Here is a 15,598-nt window from a genome sequence, read left to right on the forward strand (position 1 = left end):
ATTTTTGCAAAGCTGGCTCCTCGGTTGCTAAGGCCTCCACTTGGCCATAACCTACAAGAGACGCTATCCCTGATCTCCAATAGCTTCATGTCTTCAGAGTAGTTGTTAATCCGTTCACTTACTACTTACATTTGTATGGAAGGAAGAGAGACAGTAAGACCCGAGAGGAGTAACTTGTGTGTCCTGTTCATTACTGTCTCCCCAGGGCCTAGGACGGAGCCTGGCATAGTCAGCACCCAGTAATTATTTGCTATATGCGTGGAATGAACAGTGTCATTAAACACGATTTCAAGTCACTTTGGGCCTTTAGGGAGTCTTCAACACCTCTCTTCCAGAAGCCTCCTTTTGTAAAAGACCACTTGGAAAAAACAAACAAACAAACAAACTCAAACCCACATTCATCTAATAATTTAACCCCTAGAGCTTCTTCTGCTCTGGTCACCATTCCTTTACACACGTCCTCGCCCACCACCTCTTAAATATTCTCACCCATGACCCATGAGACACAAGTGCGTTTGGTTTTCCCAACTCTTGAGTCAGACAAAGAATGACTCGAGTGGCTTTGTAAAGGACGACCCTGGACCCTTTAAGCAGCGTCCTCATTTGTCAACGTAGGGGGAGAGTGAAGACTGGCCCAACGGTCACTTTCATAGCTCACATTTCATTGGCTGTATTTTCATGCTAGGACAGGTGTGACATACACATGGGTCCATATCACTGTTATCACTCAGACACGACTGCCCGGGACACGGGAACTTAATAATTTACTTTGTTCAGAAACAGATGAAGTTAGGTGGTTCTGATGATGCTAATTATGAGAGCCTCATCTCACAAGATAAACTATAAAAATAAAACAGATCACATACAGAATATTCTATAAAATAAAAGCAAACAAATACTTAACCGTTCAGGACCGTGAAGAATGAGATAATGGAATAAAGATCAGGTTTCAGGGAGCTGGGGGCTTAACCAGTGCAAGTACAGGACTTTTCTTTGTAGCCATTCAGAATAGAAATACCTCAAATTACACACTTCCCTGCCTGCAACAAAGTACCCCCGGCTTCACAGGAGCTTTCTCTCTGGGGATGGAGATTATTACAATGCACTGTGAGGGAGCCCAGAGGGTGAAAATGTGCAGCAGGTCTGGGGGGCTGGCAGCATCCCGTGGAGGACGAGGGCGGCTAACCTAGCCAGCGTTCCCTCTGCGGTAACCACGCTGCAAGAGCTTACGGGACTCACGTAACTCACGGCTACTCTTAGCATCTCTCTTACAAATGAGGATACTGAGGCACTGAGAGAGTGAGCCTAACTTACTCAAAAGTCACACGGCCTAAGTGACAGGACTAGAATACGAACGCGGGCAGACTCACTCCGGAACCTGCGTACTAAATCCCAGCGCTCCACCTGCGCCGCAGGAAGGAGACGGGACGATGGCACCGGCGGGCAGGTGAAGACGCGGCCTGACACTTGTGAAGGATCGTTTCAACTGCTGTCTGTGGGTGGCGGTGAAGGCCAGTTAAAAAGGGAGGGAAAAACATCAGACTCCTGGTTAAAAAAAAAAAAACCATTTGGTACACGGTGGTGCCTTTCACAAACAGGGGCTGACCAGGAGAACAAGCAGACAGGCAACCAGTTTGGGCCACAGAAGGTCTATAATCAACAAGACACAAGTCCTGGCCAACAGACTGACCACTGGTTTTCACGTAAATTACGATGTAAATGTCTTAACCATTCAGAAAATAAGTATCACACATATGCAAGTAGATTAAAAAAGAGAGAGGGAGAGAGAAAGGGGGGGGGGGACTCTGGAGCAAGAAATAACAAAAAGTAGGCACCAAGGAAGCAGAAAGGAAAGCGAAGTCAATTCCTATGAACAGAAACGAGTATTTCTATTATCATTTAGCAACCGTTTAGGAGGAAGGTCCTCGTGAAATCTTCTCTAAGCACCGTGATTACATAAGCCCGTCTATTTTCTTCTCTCTGATGTGTGTAAAATACATAAGAAAAAGAATCTGAAGTGGTTCTGGTAGTTAGATGACTAAATGTTAGAGCCGGCCTTGTGCTCCTTTGTTTCACTGTAAACGTATTTTCATTCTTTGCAAACCTGTTCTATTTCTATTTTTAAGATGCTCTGGACACTGACCCTTCACTGTTTTTCATTTCCAAAGACCTCAGGACGGTGCACTGGAGGCTGGGAAGGCCGGTGGCTTCGGGCGCTGCTGGCGCACATGCTGCTGTAGTTTCTAAGGCCGGAGGTAACTATGAACAAGCCTGCCAGGCCTGGGGAACGCAGCAGCCCTGCCTCCCCGCCCCGCCACCCAGAAAAGTGTCCGTGGGCTGAACGCCACGCTCTCGTGGGCGCACCTGCGGCACAACCACCACCACCCCCACCCCCCCCCCCCCCCCCCCCCGGCCTTTGCCTCTGCTTATCTTCCTTGGGAGCTCAAAACAGACTCAGGAGAAGATGGAAACAAGGCTTCGGCACCCACTGAACTGAAATAAAGGCCTGGGATCTCTGTTTCAACCATATCAGACAGCTTCTGGGGTTAATCTCCAAAGCTCGGCCCCCCCAAACAGGAAGGAAGGAAGCTTCTAGACACTGCCGCAGCACCGGCTGGCTTTCCCAATCCCTGAGCATCCGCGCCCACGGAAGCCCACTCCGTCCGACGCCTGCCCGCAGCCGCGGTCCTGCCTGTGCTGCCGAAGCACACGCTGCCTCTGGCAGCCGCCGGCTGTGAACAAGGCCCCCAAGGGCGCGAGGAGCCCAGCCTGCCCCCGGCTCCCGGCGGAGGCGCCCGCCGCCCAGGGTGTTCAGCGCGACCGTAGCAGCAGCGACCGACAGAAACTCAGGTCCTAGCTAATGACGGGCAGGCCACGCTCTTCTTGGGGAAGGCTCACAGAAAGCATCTGCTTCATTTACTACCCGCGAAACCTAGAAACCAACCGGACTTTCCCAGTGAGCTGAATTTCAAATAGGAAAGACCTGACATTTTCTCCTATCAGGGGTTCTATAAATAAAGACTCCCCAAAAGTCTGATGTCACAAACGCCAATTTGAAGGCAATTGTCAGTGGTAGGCAGGCCTGATAGTGATGTGGAAAAGGCCATGGATTACAGTTTTTTTCACCTTCTAACTTTCTTCTTTGAGTTCAAATGCTCCCCTGTTGCTAAACGATGCCGACAAAGCGCTCCCCTCCCCACCCGACAGGGAGGAAAAGCCGAAGACACGAACACACAGCAGAGAAAAACACTTTCCCTGTGTCCACTGTGTTATCTGGCCACATTTAAGGAACAACTGTGATAGCTCTAGGGTTGAATGTGTCCTAATCACACTGATAACCTGAATCAGGAAGGAATTTCATATTTACCATATCGATCTCCTTTGTACATACTTGGAAGCGAGTCTGCTGCTCTAAGTACTGAATGAAGACTGAAAAAACAGCACCAGTCCCATTAATGTCTGGAATATGCCATTCTGGAGAAAAATTCAACCTCCTGCTAACACAGGACTTCTGTAAGACATGCTGAGATTAAAAACCAGGGAACCCAATCTTTGAACTCAAATAGCATTAGATCAAATAATAAAAATGAATGTTTTTAAGGGTAGGCAGAGGAGTGGAAAACTTTAGCATCTAAAAAAGCCTAGTGTTTTCCATACCTTTGATAACCACCAGATCTCTCAAAGACAAATCAAGGATGGTACACCCTCAAAAGCAGCAACTAAATATGACCAAAAATCAGACACCCTTATGATAAAATGTATTTGCAAGTTTTAATCTATAGGTTAGAGAAGAGTAAGCAAACATGCTTAACAAGGACTTCAACTTCAAGGAACATGCTATTAACTCTCCTGGTAGACCTGAAGTTAACTTAGGAAAAAATTCACTTAAGTGAGGCAAAACTAAGTCAGCAGCAGAAACTGAGAACATGCCTAAAAGGCAAGTGACTCTATCGCTTCCCCAACCAACTAGGAGACTGCAAGGGGCACTGTCAACACGGCAGGCCAAGCAAGATAAATAAAGGGATGGACACCTCCAGACAACGTTTTTCATCTCTAGGACTGACTGCCGTTAACCTGCTGGCCATCTCCTTTATGTTTAGAAGAAAAGGACTCTGGAATTTGTGTGGGTTGGTGCCAAAATTAATGGGTCATTAAGGTAAATAAATAACACCCCACCCCACCCCACCCCCCCACCCTACAGTCACAGGAGCAGCTCCCGGGATTTCATTTATGGTGTGATTATTTGAGTTTTCCTCTAGGCCCTAGAGTTCCTTCATGACCAACAGAAAAAAGGCAGCTAGAGTCAGGATGCAGCTGGAAAAAAGGAAACAGGAGGAAAAACAACTCTACCCACACGCGTAATAAACCTATAATCGGACCAAACTGTCAGTCCATCGAAGGTGGTTACAGATGATCTTACTGCCTCTAAAAAAAATTTATCTTCAATTTTCACCGGCTGGAGCTTGGACGACAGCTTACAAGAGTCACGGAACCAAGCTCAAATACAGCGTTTTCGTGCCATTTCTACTCTCCCCTTCACGGTGTTACACTCACTACCCCTTACCTTTGTATTCACTCGCGTAACGCTGCCCACCCAATTCCCAAGGCAAAAGAACATAATAAACAGCAGAGCATTTACACTGGATGCCACAGCTCTTCTACATGTGGGGGTGTACACACGCAACACCCCGAGAGCTAGCAGTTAAGGAGTACGGAGCAAGACAACCTGGTCTAGTCCTGGACTACTTGATAGCTGGAACGTCCTTAGGTAAGTCACCCTATCTCGTGCCTCTGGGCTGTCACCCGCAAAATAACATGGTAACACTAACCCCTAGGGCTATTTTAAGTCTTAAATAAGCTGGTACATGTAAAGCACTTACAACAGCCTGGCTCGTTACAAGTGCTAATAAAATATCAGCAATTACCATTGTCTTCGTATTACAGATAAACTGAGGCAAATGTGTTACATGACTTTTCCAATGACATAGCTAGTAGGCAGCAAAACTGAGCTCCAAACCCATAGTCTGGATCTGGAATCCAGGTTCTCAACCACTGTGTCACATTGCCTCTAAGGATGTCTTGACTCCTGTTTCAAATCACCAATGGCAGGTGAAGATGTCTGTATCTGTGAAAAGAACAACCGAGCATCTGCCACTACCAAGTTATGAAAACATCAAGCACCTACTGGAGCCTACGTTAAAATCAGAAACGGCAGGCCTCCCATGCCAAAATCCAGAACCATCTCAAGCACGCACATGCGCCTGTGGAACCAGCAAGGAACATGGTTTCTGACCCCAAAGTGCTCAGGACATTATAGTCAAGCCACGGTAGACATTCAGGCGTGGTGGGCATTCCCGACTGTCCGACCAATCCAGGCACATCCGTGCGCAGAGGAGACGGACACTAGAGCGCGTCCCGCCTGCGCAGCCACCCCTCCTGCCGCACCAGCAGCATCCAACAGAAGCGGGCTGGGCCTGCCCCTGCTGCTGTTGTCAGCGAGCATTTTCCCCAGCGGAAATAAAGGCAGTGAAGGGCCACCTTACCTTCTTAAAAATCTTTCCATTTGGTTGTACTTCATCGTCCTCGCTTAAGATTTCACGTGTTCCCAAGAGCTTTTTGTCCTTAAACTTGTTTTTTGCATACATGAAAACTTTATCTAGTGTATCACATCCAGGGTATAATACTGAAGCCAAACCATCCAAACTGTTAATAGATCTGTATGCAGACTCAGGTTTTGAATTTACAGGCTTTGCTTTAATTTTGTTTGATTTTTCTTGTCTTGTCTCAAACAAAAAATAATACGGAATGTATGTTAAAACAGTATAGAGTGATATTAGAAAATGTATGAAATACAAAAGAATGGGGTTGATGGTCTGCTTTAGCTTCATGGTAGATGGTTTTGAAGATACGTGGTTATTCATAAGTGCTCAAAAAGTGGAATTAACAGATTTCCGTAAGAATCTAGGAGGAAGAAAAAGAAAGATATTAGTTCAAAATCATTTTAAAATAACTGTACATAAAAATATCTTCATATTAGATAGGCAAATAAAGAGATTTTTCCCCCCCAAGGAGCAGCCGCTAGTACTGGCCTCCAGCAATGTCCAGTCCACTCCTGATACATACAGTACGAGTGAGTCTCTTAAAACTATCCACAACAAAAATTACCACGGAGAAGTTTCCACCTCATTCTGTAAACAGGTGGCTTTTCCAGCCTAAACCCAAGCATCCACAAACCCTTCCCGGTGGTGAGAGGGAGCCAGCCAAGGGCCTGCAACAGAACGGAGGACAAAAACGCACCCATTTCCTGTTCAGCCCTGAGGGATGGCAAGGGCTCTGCGCAGACCCCGCCCTCCTCCCTCACAGCCCCGGAGGCCTCCGTTCCAGAAGCACAGCATTCTTTCCAGTGAGCTCCAATCTCACTCTGGGCATCAGTGAGGAACCAGAGTTGGCAAACGACACAGAATTCACTTCCCCTCGTGAGATTTTTCACCTTAGGCAAGTTAAACTGTGAAGTGAGAAGGCAGGAAACTGCCCATTTCTACTTTGCATTCATCAGATTTACTGACAACCTACTGCACGCCAGACGCTGGTCTAAGCACAGGAACTCTAACAGCAAACAGTTTCAGGGCCTCCTCTCGTGGGGACCAACAGCCCCGGGAGAGCAGGCCGGCACATGTGCAGGTGCACGCCAGGGGTCAGGGCATCCAGAGGGAGGATGAACCCAGGACACGAACCCAAAGCCAACGGGCAGGGCTTACAGGCCATCCACCAGGGCTCCCCACTGGAGACACCTGGGCAGGGCCTACGAGGAAGAGGGAATGAGCCAGGTGCCCCTCCCGGGGAAACAGAGCACTCCGGGCTGGAAACAGTGTCTGTGGGGCAGGTGGGTTTAGTATCATTTTGGAAGAAACAAAACTGAAGCAAGTTACTCGTTATTCTTTGCAGCTCCAAACCCAGGGTTATGATTTCTATTTCTATTTCTATTTCTATTCTCATCTTCTACCCCAACCCCACAGTGGAGAAATTCGATTCCAGGCACACGTGGCCAAGAAATAAATGTGAGGAAGCTGTCCTGTGGCTACAGCAAGCCGGTCTGCCCCTGCCTCGGCCTGCTCATAAGGCCAATGCAGAGAGAGGAGCTCAGAACAAAGAAGAGCAGCGGCGACAGTCACAGGCCGGGCCCACAGTCCCACAACAGAGGGTGAGCTGCCGTTCCTGCCCCGGGCCCACAGGCCAAAGCAGGCTGTGAGAACAGAGGGCCCCTGAGCAGTCCCAGTCCCTAAGCGGCCCGACTCTAGTTGGAACACAGAACAGGGAAGCCCAAGCCCAGTGGCTCTGCGCAGAACCAGGGAGACACTGGTGATGAGCAATCACAATGAGGCTGGTAGTTCCACGAGAGCAACAACAGGAGCAGACCACATAGAAGTTTAACAGAATCAGGGGAAAAGAACGTAAGAAGAGCCTGGAGAGCTCGGGGACTGGCCTCAAACAACCCCTACAAAGGCCACCTGATGTAAGGGAACGACACTGAGGGGCACTTGAGGGCCCAGGGCGCTGTTCAACACAGCAGCATCAGCGAGCGGCAGGAGCACTTGACGGGATGAGCACTGGGTGTTATGCTATATGCTGGCAAATCAAAATCCAATAAAAAATATATTTAAAAAAGAAAAGAAAACAAAACAAAACGAGTCCTACTCAAACCCTGCTGTCATCCCCTAAAGAGGACACTTCAATGGAACTCATTCCCAAGGCTGTGCCCACTGAGGAGTGACATCAAAGGATGGGGGGAGGATGCACTGAAACTGAAAGTCACTAAACAAATTAGAAAGTCACTAAAGAAACAGACAAGCCAGCAATACAACAAGCAGCCACAGAAACGGGAAGAGGGGAAATCGGCATTCAGAAATACTATGGGGATGCTCGGGGGGCTCAGGGGTTGAGCGCCCACCTTTGGCTCAGGTTGTGATCCCCAGGTCCTGGGACCGAGCCCCCTGTCTCAAGCCCCAGGTCTCAACATATTTGCTTCTCCCTCTGCCCCTCCATTTCCCCGCCCCTCCCTCCTGTTCATGCTCCAGCACACGCGCGCGCGCTCTCTCTCTCTCTCTCTCATTCTCTCAAAATCTTTTTAAAAAATATAGAAAATAAGATTGACATTTTAAAAAAAATTAAATGTCCAGGGTTGCCTGGCTGGCTCAGTCAGTAGAGTGTATGACTCTTATTCTCAGAGTTGTAGGTACAAGCCCCACGCTGGGTACAGAGGTTACTTAAAATAATTTTTTTAAAAAAATGTTTTTAATCCAACTCTGCAATTCTACAAGCTAAGGATTATCTTGTAATTTGCCCATCCACAGCTAGTGAGAAGCCAAGACTCCCAACTAATCCCCAGGCGCTGTTCACATTTCCACAGTGTGTTCTTTGGTGATATAGTGTGCAGTAATTTGGAAAAAAGAGTCTGAGAAACCTAGATTTGTGCCCTTAAGGGTATGGGGAGGCACCACAGATTTCTATAGAGGAAATCAGCACCATGAAAACAAATGATCCTACTACTCCCAAGACATCAGAGCTGCAAAGAATAGATGCATTCGGATAACCCAGGAGAAATTATGTTACTTCATGAGGTGCTCTCCCTGAAATTTAATTTCATGTATCTGTGTTTTGATTTTAAAACGTTGTAATAAAAAAATTTATCTGCAGAAGATGATTGTATAAGATGGTCACCGTATAGAAAACCCCAAAGAATCTAGTAAAAAACAGAGCTAACAGTTCAGCAAAAGTTGCAGGATGGAAGACAAATATTTAAAAAAAAAAAAAAAATCAACTATTTCTATACACTAGCAATAATCAGAAAATTAAGCTAAAATGAATGTATTTACAACACTATCAGAAATAATACTTAGGATAAGATATAAGAGGTGTAAAGTTTGTACTATGAATACCATAAAACATTATTAAAAGATTTCAAGACCTAAATAAATAGAAAACATCTTTGTTTATGGACTTAAGACTTAATACTGTTAGAATGACAACATTCTCCAAACTGATGTACAGATTCAGCACAATCCTCACCACGTCTACTGGCTTTTATACAGAATTTTATAAGCTGATCCTAAAATGTACATGGAGATTCCAAGTAGCCAGAAGAGCCAAACAATCTTGAAAAAGAACAAAGTTGGAGGGCTCTTACATCTCCATTCCAAGACTTAGTACAGAGTAATAGTAATTGAGACAGAGTAGTACCACCTAAAGGGGGTGGGGGAGGGGGAGACGAAATTTTCCATGGATGACATCATGTACTTTGAACAAGCAGCCAAAGCAGCAGGTGTTCCCTGGGGACCAATGAGTCACCAGGGGAGCAGGTGAGGAGAGGAGGGTAGAGCATTAAAGTCAAACTGCAAGCAGAAACGTCATTTGCATTTCAGTGCTCACTGCACTCCGGTGTTTTAGAATAAAACAACTACCAGCTCAGGGCAGCAGAAACCAGAGCTGAGGCAACCAGGTCCGAGAAAGTTGAGATAACCCTTCAGTCCCTGGAGGAAGGTGGCTAGGGGGCGCGAGGGAAGCCAGCAGCTAGGATTCCCAGCTCCCGACCGCCCAGGGGGTGGCAGCAGCAGCTGTTCTAGAGCCCTCCCAGCGACTGCAATCTTTCCAACCCGGCTCCTAGAGAATAAAGCCACGCACGAATGAGAGGGGTTATGAGTGAAAAGAAGGCAAAATGGTGTGGGTGCCTTCGACTGAGACAGACATGGAAGCAGCAGCTGGTCAGCAGTCGGACAGCTGGTGGGAAGGAGGCGGACACAAGGCTCGAAAATGAGGAGTTTACAATGTTCGTGAGTCATCCAAATACATAAACTGTGAAGGTTATGAGGGATCAGAGCTAGAAGCCCACATTTTGGAGCCATAATCAGATGAAGGATGAGAATGTAGGAAATCTCCAAGATCAAGTTCAAGGACAGAAAACTTTGGAGAGAACCAAAGCCTAGACTGAGCAGGAAACTCCCACTGGCAAGACCAATAAAAGCAGAAGACCTGGAGATCCGTAGAGGGCCGCAGGGTCGGGAGGGCCGAGGAGGCTCCGTGGCATCGAATGCAGCCGCCATGTGCCAGCGACATGCAATTAAGATGTTTCATTTCTCTCAAAGTCTTCCAAAAGAATCTGTCCTTTTCTAAAACAGGGCCAAGTACAAACCGCTGGCCAACTGCATCCTATTTGCTGAAGGCGCGGTGGAAAATCTACAGAACGAGGAAAGCAGTCCCGGTGCTCTAGTACGTGGCCTCATCTTACAGTGACTATCACTTTTCAGAAAGAAAACCTGAACAATTAAATCTGTTCATCGTTTCCCTCACGACTTCAAGGTTTCCAGTCCATCTTAACAAGGCCTCGTCCATACCAGGGTTAAACCGATGGTCTCCTAAATTTTTTCTAGTATTTGCATGATTTTTACATGTAGATCTTTAATCAACAGGGAGTTTATTTTCATATATTGTTTAAGGGAGAAAACTAACTACTTCTTTTGGATGAACTACCTGAAGTGCTTACTAAATAAACACCCTTTTCTCAGTTACTAAAATGTCATCTTCAATAGTAAGTCCTCGTCCACAACTGGATCTGTTTCTAGATAGTCTGTTCCTCGGATCCGTCTCCTGCTTCGCCCTACCTCCGAACACAGCCGATTTACAGCAGTGCTTCTCAACTGTGACCCATGGACCAATCCTATCAGAATTACCTTAGAGAGTATTGAAATGGAATAGTCTTCTGACATGTAGTCCCCTTTTTAAACAACAACCATATAAATTTTATGTACACTGAGAACTATTTCAACTATCTAGTAAGACTTCCACTTATGCACATGTTTTTCAAAATTTTCTTATCAATTCTTACAGATTTACTCTTCTAACATAAATTTTAAAGAGTTAACATTTGTCTGGTGAAACAGTTTGAAAATCAAAAGAAAACAAGATTCAGGGAAAAAAAATACGTGACAAAATATACAAAGAGCTCTTATAAATCCAAAAATAAAAAAATCAAGCAACACAGAGGAAAACAAATGAGAAAACACAAATCATTAATCCAAATAGTATGTTCTCCCTTAATTTAGAATTAAGATTAAAATGAAGCCTTACAAATTTTCATCCAATAGTTCCAGTACTAACGACTTCAAGACTGTAATATCCAGAGTCCACTAAGCAACCTTGCAGTACTTAAGACACACACAAACCCTTGGCAGTCCCACGCCCGGAGCTCTATTCTACAGAAAAGCGAGCGCGTGTTAAGTGCATATGAATTAAAGACTCAATCAGTTGTTTATTTCTCAAACACGTCCTGAACACAGACAGGATGCATACCACTCACTCTTCCAGATTAGAGTCAGAGTCAGGAACAAAACATAAAACAGACCACGAAAAATAAATAAAAATAAAAAAATAAAATAAAAAAAATAAAAACAGACCACAGACCAACAACTAAACACATGAGGTAGGAACAACTAGACACACATGCGCAAGTTAAAGGGAACAAACAATACTGGGGGGCAGTGGGGTGGAGAGGGCTGAGAAGATGCCTGTCCCGGGGCTCCTGGGGGGCTCATTCGGGGAAGCTTCTGCTCATGATCCTGGGTCCCGGGACTGAGCCCCACAGCGGAGGCTCCGGCTCAGGGAGGTCTGCCTCTCCCTGTGCCTCTCCCCTCCCCGCTTGTGCCTGCGCTCACTCGCTCTCAAAATCTTTAAAAGTAGAAAGTATCAGTCACCTAAGAGTACAGGAAGATAAATGGAGTAGGCGACAGCTCCCAGGCCACCTGAACCCTGAGTCCTGGATGTAGCGGGAGACCCATCCAGCTGGTTCCCAGCCAAGTTCAACCGGTGGAGCGCAAAGGTGAACCAGGCAGGGAGCGGATTAACCAAGGAGAGGGTTTTACCTGACAAGTCCCTGAACAAAACACAGGGGAGGGGAGGAAGACGAGGGAACGGAGACTATTTCCATGACTCATCAGGGAGATTTAGGCCCATACAGAGGGGAAGGGTTTGTGAAAAAGACAGGCCAGGACATCAGATCCTGGGTCTGGTGATAGAACTGTTGGAGCTGAGGTACGAAGGGAGTAAAATGAACCGCAGGAGGCGGTGGTCTCAGTAGGATGCTCGGAGCTCCTCCCGCAGAAGGCCCAGGCTGTAATCTCGGGGAGAGGGGTGGCAAAGGCAGACTGGGGTATGGGATCATCTAAGGACAGGAGGTGAGAAATGCAAAGACCACAGTATCGGAAAGATACTGAAGCCAGTAGGAATCCTGACAGGACAGAAGCAGAGTCACAGGAAGCCTGATGTTCAAACATGTCAGGAACAGTAGACAGAGGACTGCACCGGGAAGGGAGAGTAAGCAGGACAATCTAAAGGCAAAGCTTGGAGGACATGGCAGTACTGTTTCAGAGGCAAAAAAAAACTGTTAAAAGTAACCAGATTATGTCCAAGGTGCAGTCACTCATACCAAGCCTCCCGTGGGCAAACCAAAACTGAAATTTCCATGGTTCGCAGAGAAAAGGAAGACCCAGGGCAGCCAATCGGCGCTTGCCCGCTGAGCAGAAGTTACCTGCATGGACTCCAAGTCAGCCCTTTGCTCCACCTAAGGAAAGGAACCCTGCTCTTACCAATAAGCAAATGCCCAGTCTAACTCCCTCATCCCTCCTCACTCTGATCTATAAAAACCTCGCCTTTGAGAGCTCTTCGGGGTTCCTTTCTATCCACTAGATTGGACGCTGCCTGATTAATGAAGCGCTGAATAAACCTACTACCTCAGTAAACTGTCCTTGGAAAATATCCTTTTAACAACTAAAAACAAAACGATCTAAATCAATCAAAGAACAGCTGAAGAATATACACATCCACATTATGGACAATAATGCAACCATTAAAAACTAGTTATACCTACATGCAATTACCTGGGGGAGACTCCCATGTACCTTGCTAATTCTTTTTCAAAAAAAAAAAAGAGAAAGAGAGAAAGAGAGAGAGAGAGAGAGAGATACAGGCCTGCGTGATTTTATGTTTGACAACAATATGGACAAGACAAGGTTTTTAAGCAATTATTTCTAAATATTTAAATGAAGCTATAATGGGTTGAAGTACATTAATTTTCCACCATGAAGAATACAGTAATCTCCATCTTTACTATACTCTCAGAACTGCTAATTAAAACAAGTTTAAACATTAAAAGAAAATGACCCATCACTATTTACACAATGACTGATGAGCAAATATAATCTCAAATGTGAAATTGTGTGATTTTAACTAGCAAGATTCAAACACTTGAAATGTGTTTTTGAAATTCTATGTAAATGGTCCATTGTGTTACATCAAAAGACGTTATTTACATTTTGCATCATTTTAATAAGGTGTTTTAAACCATAATGACCAAGTTTAAGGAAAATCTTTCCCTGAATGGCCTCTACTACTTAAGAGGAAGAACACAGGAGACCGGGGTATGAGGAGGAGGAGGAAGGGCAGATAGGATTTTGTGTAATCATGAGAAAACTGAAGGCAGGAATTCAGGTTAAGAAATTAACTTTGTGTAAAGTAATTCAGATTAATGCCCACCTACAAATCACCCTCAATTACAATTAGTACACTTAGGGGACACATGAAATTCTGATGTTAAGATAAAATTTTATATTTTTGATGGTTACTAAAGGAGTATTATTGGGTTCCCGGGGACTCAGTTGGTTAAGTGTCTGCCTTCGGCTCAGGTCAGATCTCTGGGTCCAGGTCCAGGGATCGAGCTCCTGGTTGGGCTCCCCGCTCCACAGGAGTCTGCTTTTCTCTCTCCACCCGCCCCCGCCCCTCCCCACTGCTCATTTTCTCTCTCAAATAATAAAAATCTTTTTTAAAAATTAAAATAAGGAAAAAACAAAGGAGTATTATCATAGAGATTATATTTGCTCATCGGTCATTGTGTAAATAGTGATGGGTCATTTTCTTTTAATGTTTAAACTTGTTTTAATTAGCAGTTCTGAGAGTATAGTAAAGATGGAAATTACTATATTCTTCATGGTGGAAAATTAATGTACTTTGATCCATTATAGCTTCATTTAAATATTTAACTATATTAACTACAGTTAATATTACCTATATTAACTCCCATGTAAATGTAAAAAAAAAAAAAGGCTACAATACAAATCATATAAAAAGCTTCCATAGACATGTATTTTAGTAACAGGGAAAAAAAACTATATTAAAAAAAAAAAAAAAAAACTATAAATGCCTGTATTGTAGGGGAGCGGGAGACCAGCAGGTGGCCACAGGCATCCTGTTCATACTAATAAATGGTTTTATCTGCTTAGATCTAGTTGCAGCCGTCTAAACAACTCCAAGAACCTCACAGGCTCAGGAGAGATACAACACAGCAGTATCTCCATCCACTCACTTCCCCGAGCTGGAGGACTCAACGATGGAAATCCAGTTTGGCTCAGGCCTGGAGACCTCTGCAGCGCTCACAGGAGGGAGGCCAGCAGACACACTACATTATCCCATTATCTGGCTACAAAAGCGGGTCCCGCTGCCCCTCCCACCCCCACCCCATCCAAATTGCCACCTGTAAACCTCTCCTTTCAGAGCAGGGCAGAGCCCATCACTTGGAAACTCTTCTGCAAATCTGCTGGGAGGAAAGACAATACTCCTGGAATCTTTTTTTTTTTTTTTAAGATTTTATTTATTTATTCATGAGAGACACACAGAGAGAGGCACAGAGACACAGGCAGAGGGAGAAGCAGGCTCCATGCAGGGAGCCCTATGTGGGACACGATCCTGGGACCCTGGGGTCACGGCCTGAGCCGAAGACAGACGCTCAACCACTGAGCCACCCATGTGCCCCTACCCCCAGATTCTTATTTCCTATGTGTTCCTTACAGCTACAACACCCAAACACACATCAACACTATTCATATCTGGGAAAAATACAGTTTAGCATCTTATCTCTGAGGAAGTACGAATAAGTGGATTGCAGAAGGATGGGCATCAAGGAATCCGTATTTGCTAGGTGAGATGTGCCTGGAAGTTTTTACCAAGCTTGCAGTAAATGGGGAGCAATTTGGAGTACCAATAATACAAGCACTGCGTAGGGAGCTTTATATCATCAATGTGTTACAAAAAAAAAAACATTTCAAACAGATGGTGCTCAAAGACACTTACAGCTAACAGATGAGGTGGGATGTTAACCTTCACGTTTTCGTCACTGCCACCCAAGATTTTTAATTTCTCCACACTCCCTAAACTCCAGGGTTAATACTTTATCGTTAAAACAAAACAAAAAGGGGGGAAAAAAGTCCTTCACTACTTTGGAGACACTCCTTTCCAAAAGTCACATTCTACAGAAATCAAAAACTCCCTGAAACATTATCTAAATTACTTGAAACTGGGTCAAGAAAGGCAGAAAGAAAGATGTCCTTCCCAGACAGGGCCCTAATGAGTTGTAATGAGAAATGCAACCAGAACTGGCTCTCAGGACAAAGTTTCTCTGGAGGCAGGACCCCGGCTCTGATGAAGATGCTCACTTCTCCGCTCCCCACGACTAAAACCATAATAGAAATAATATGAATACATAGCTGGCTCAGGAGAA

The 15,598-nt window shown here is 45.2% G+C and overlaps 1 protein-coding gene across 3 annotated transcripts in view; it reads right to left on the minus strand.

Moving 5' to 3' along the window:
• The window catches only part of ACSL3 (acyl-CoA synthetase long chain family member 3), a 66,628-nt gene that overhangs the window by 23,017 nt on the left and 28,013 nt on the right, over positions 1–15,598 (minus strand). For all 3 annotated transcript variants that reach the window (XM_072742449.1, XM_072742447.1, XM_072742448.1), the window contains one exon: positions 5,544–5,961. In XM_072742449.1, coding sequence (XP_072598550.1) covers positions 5,544–5,921 — 378 coding nt within the window. In that variant the 5' untranslated portion in view covers positions 5,922–5,961. The remainder of the gene's footprint in view (positions 1–5,543; positions 5,962–15,598) is intronic.

This window comes from Vulpes vulpes, chromosome 16 (genome assembly GCF_048418805.1).
Source record: "Vulpes vulpes isolate BD-2025 chromosome 16, VulVul3, whole genome shotgun sequence".
NCBI lineage: Eukaryota > Metazoa > Chordata > Mammalia > Carnivora > Canidae > Vulpes > Vulpes vulpes.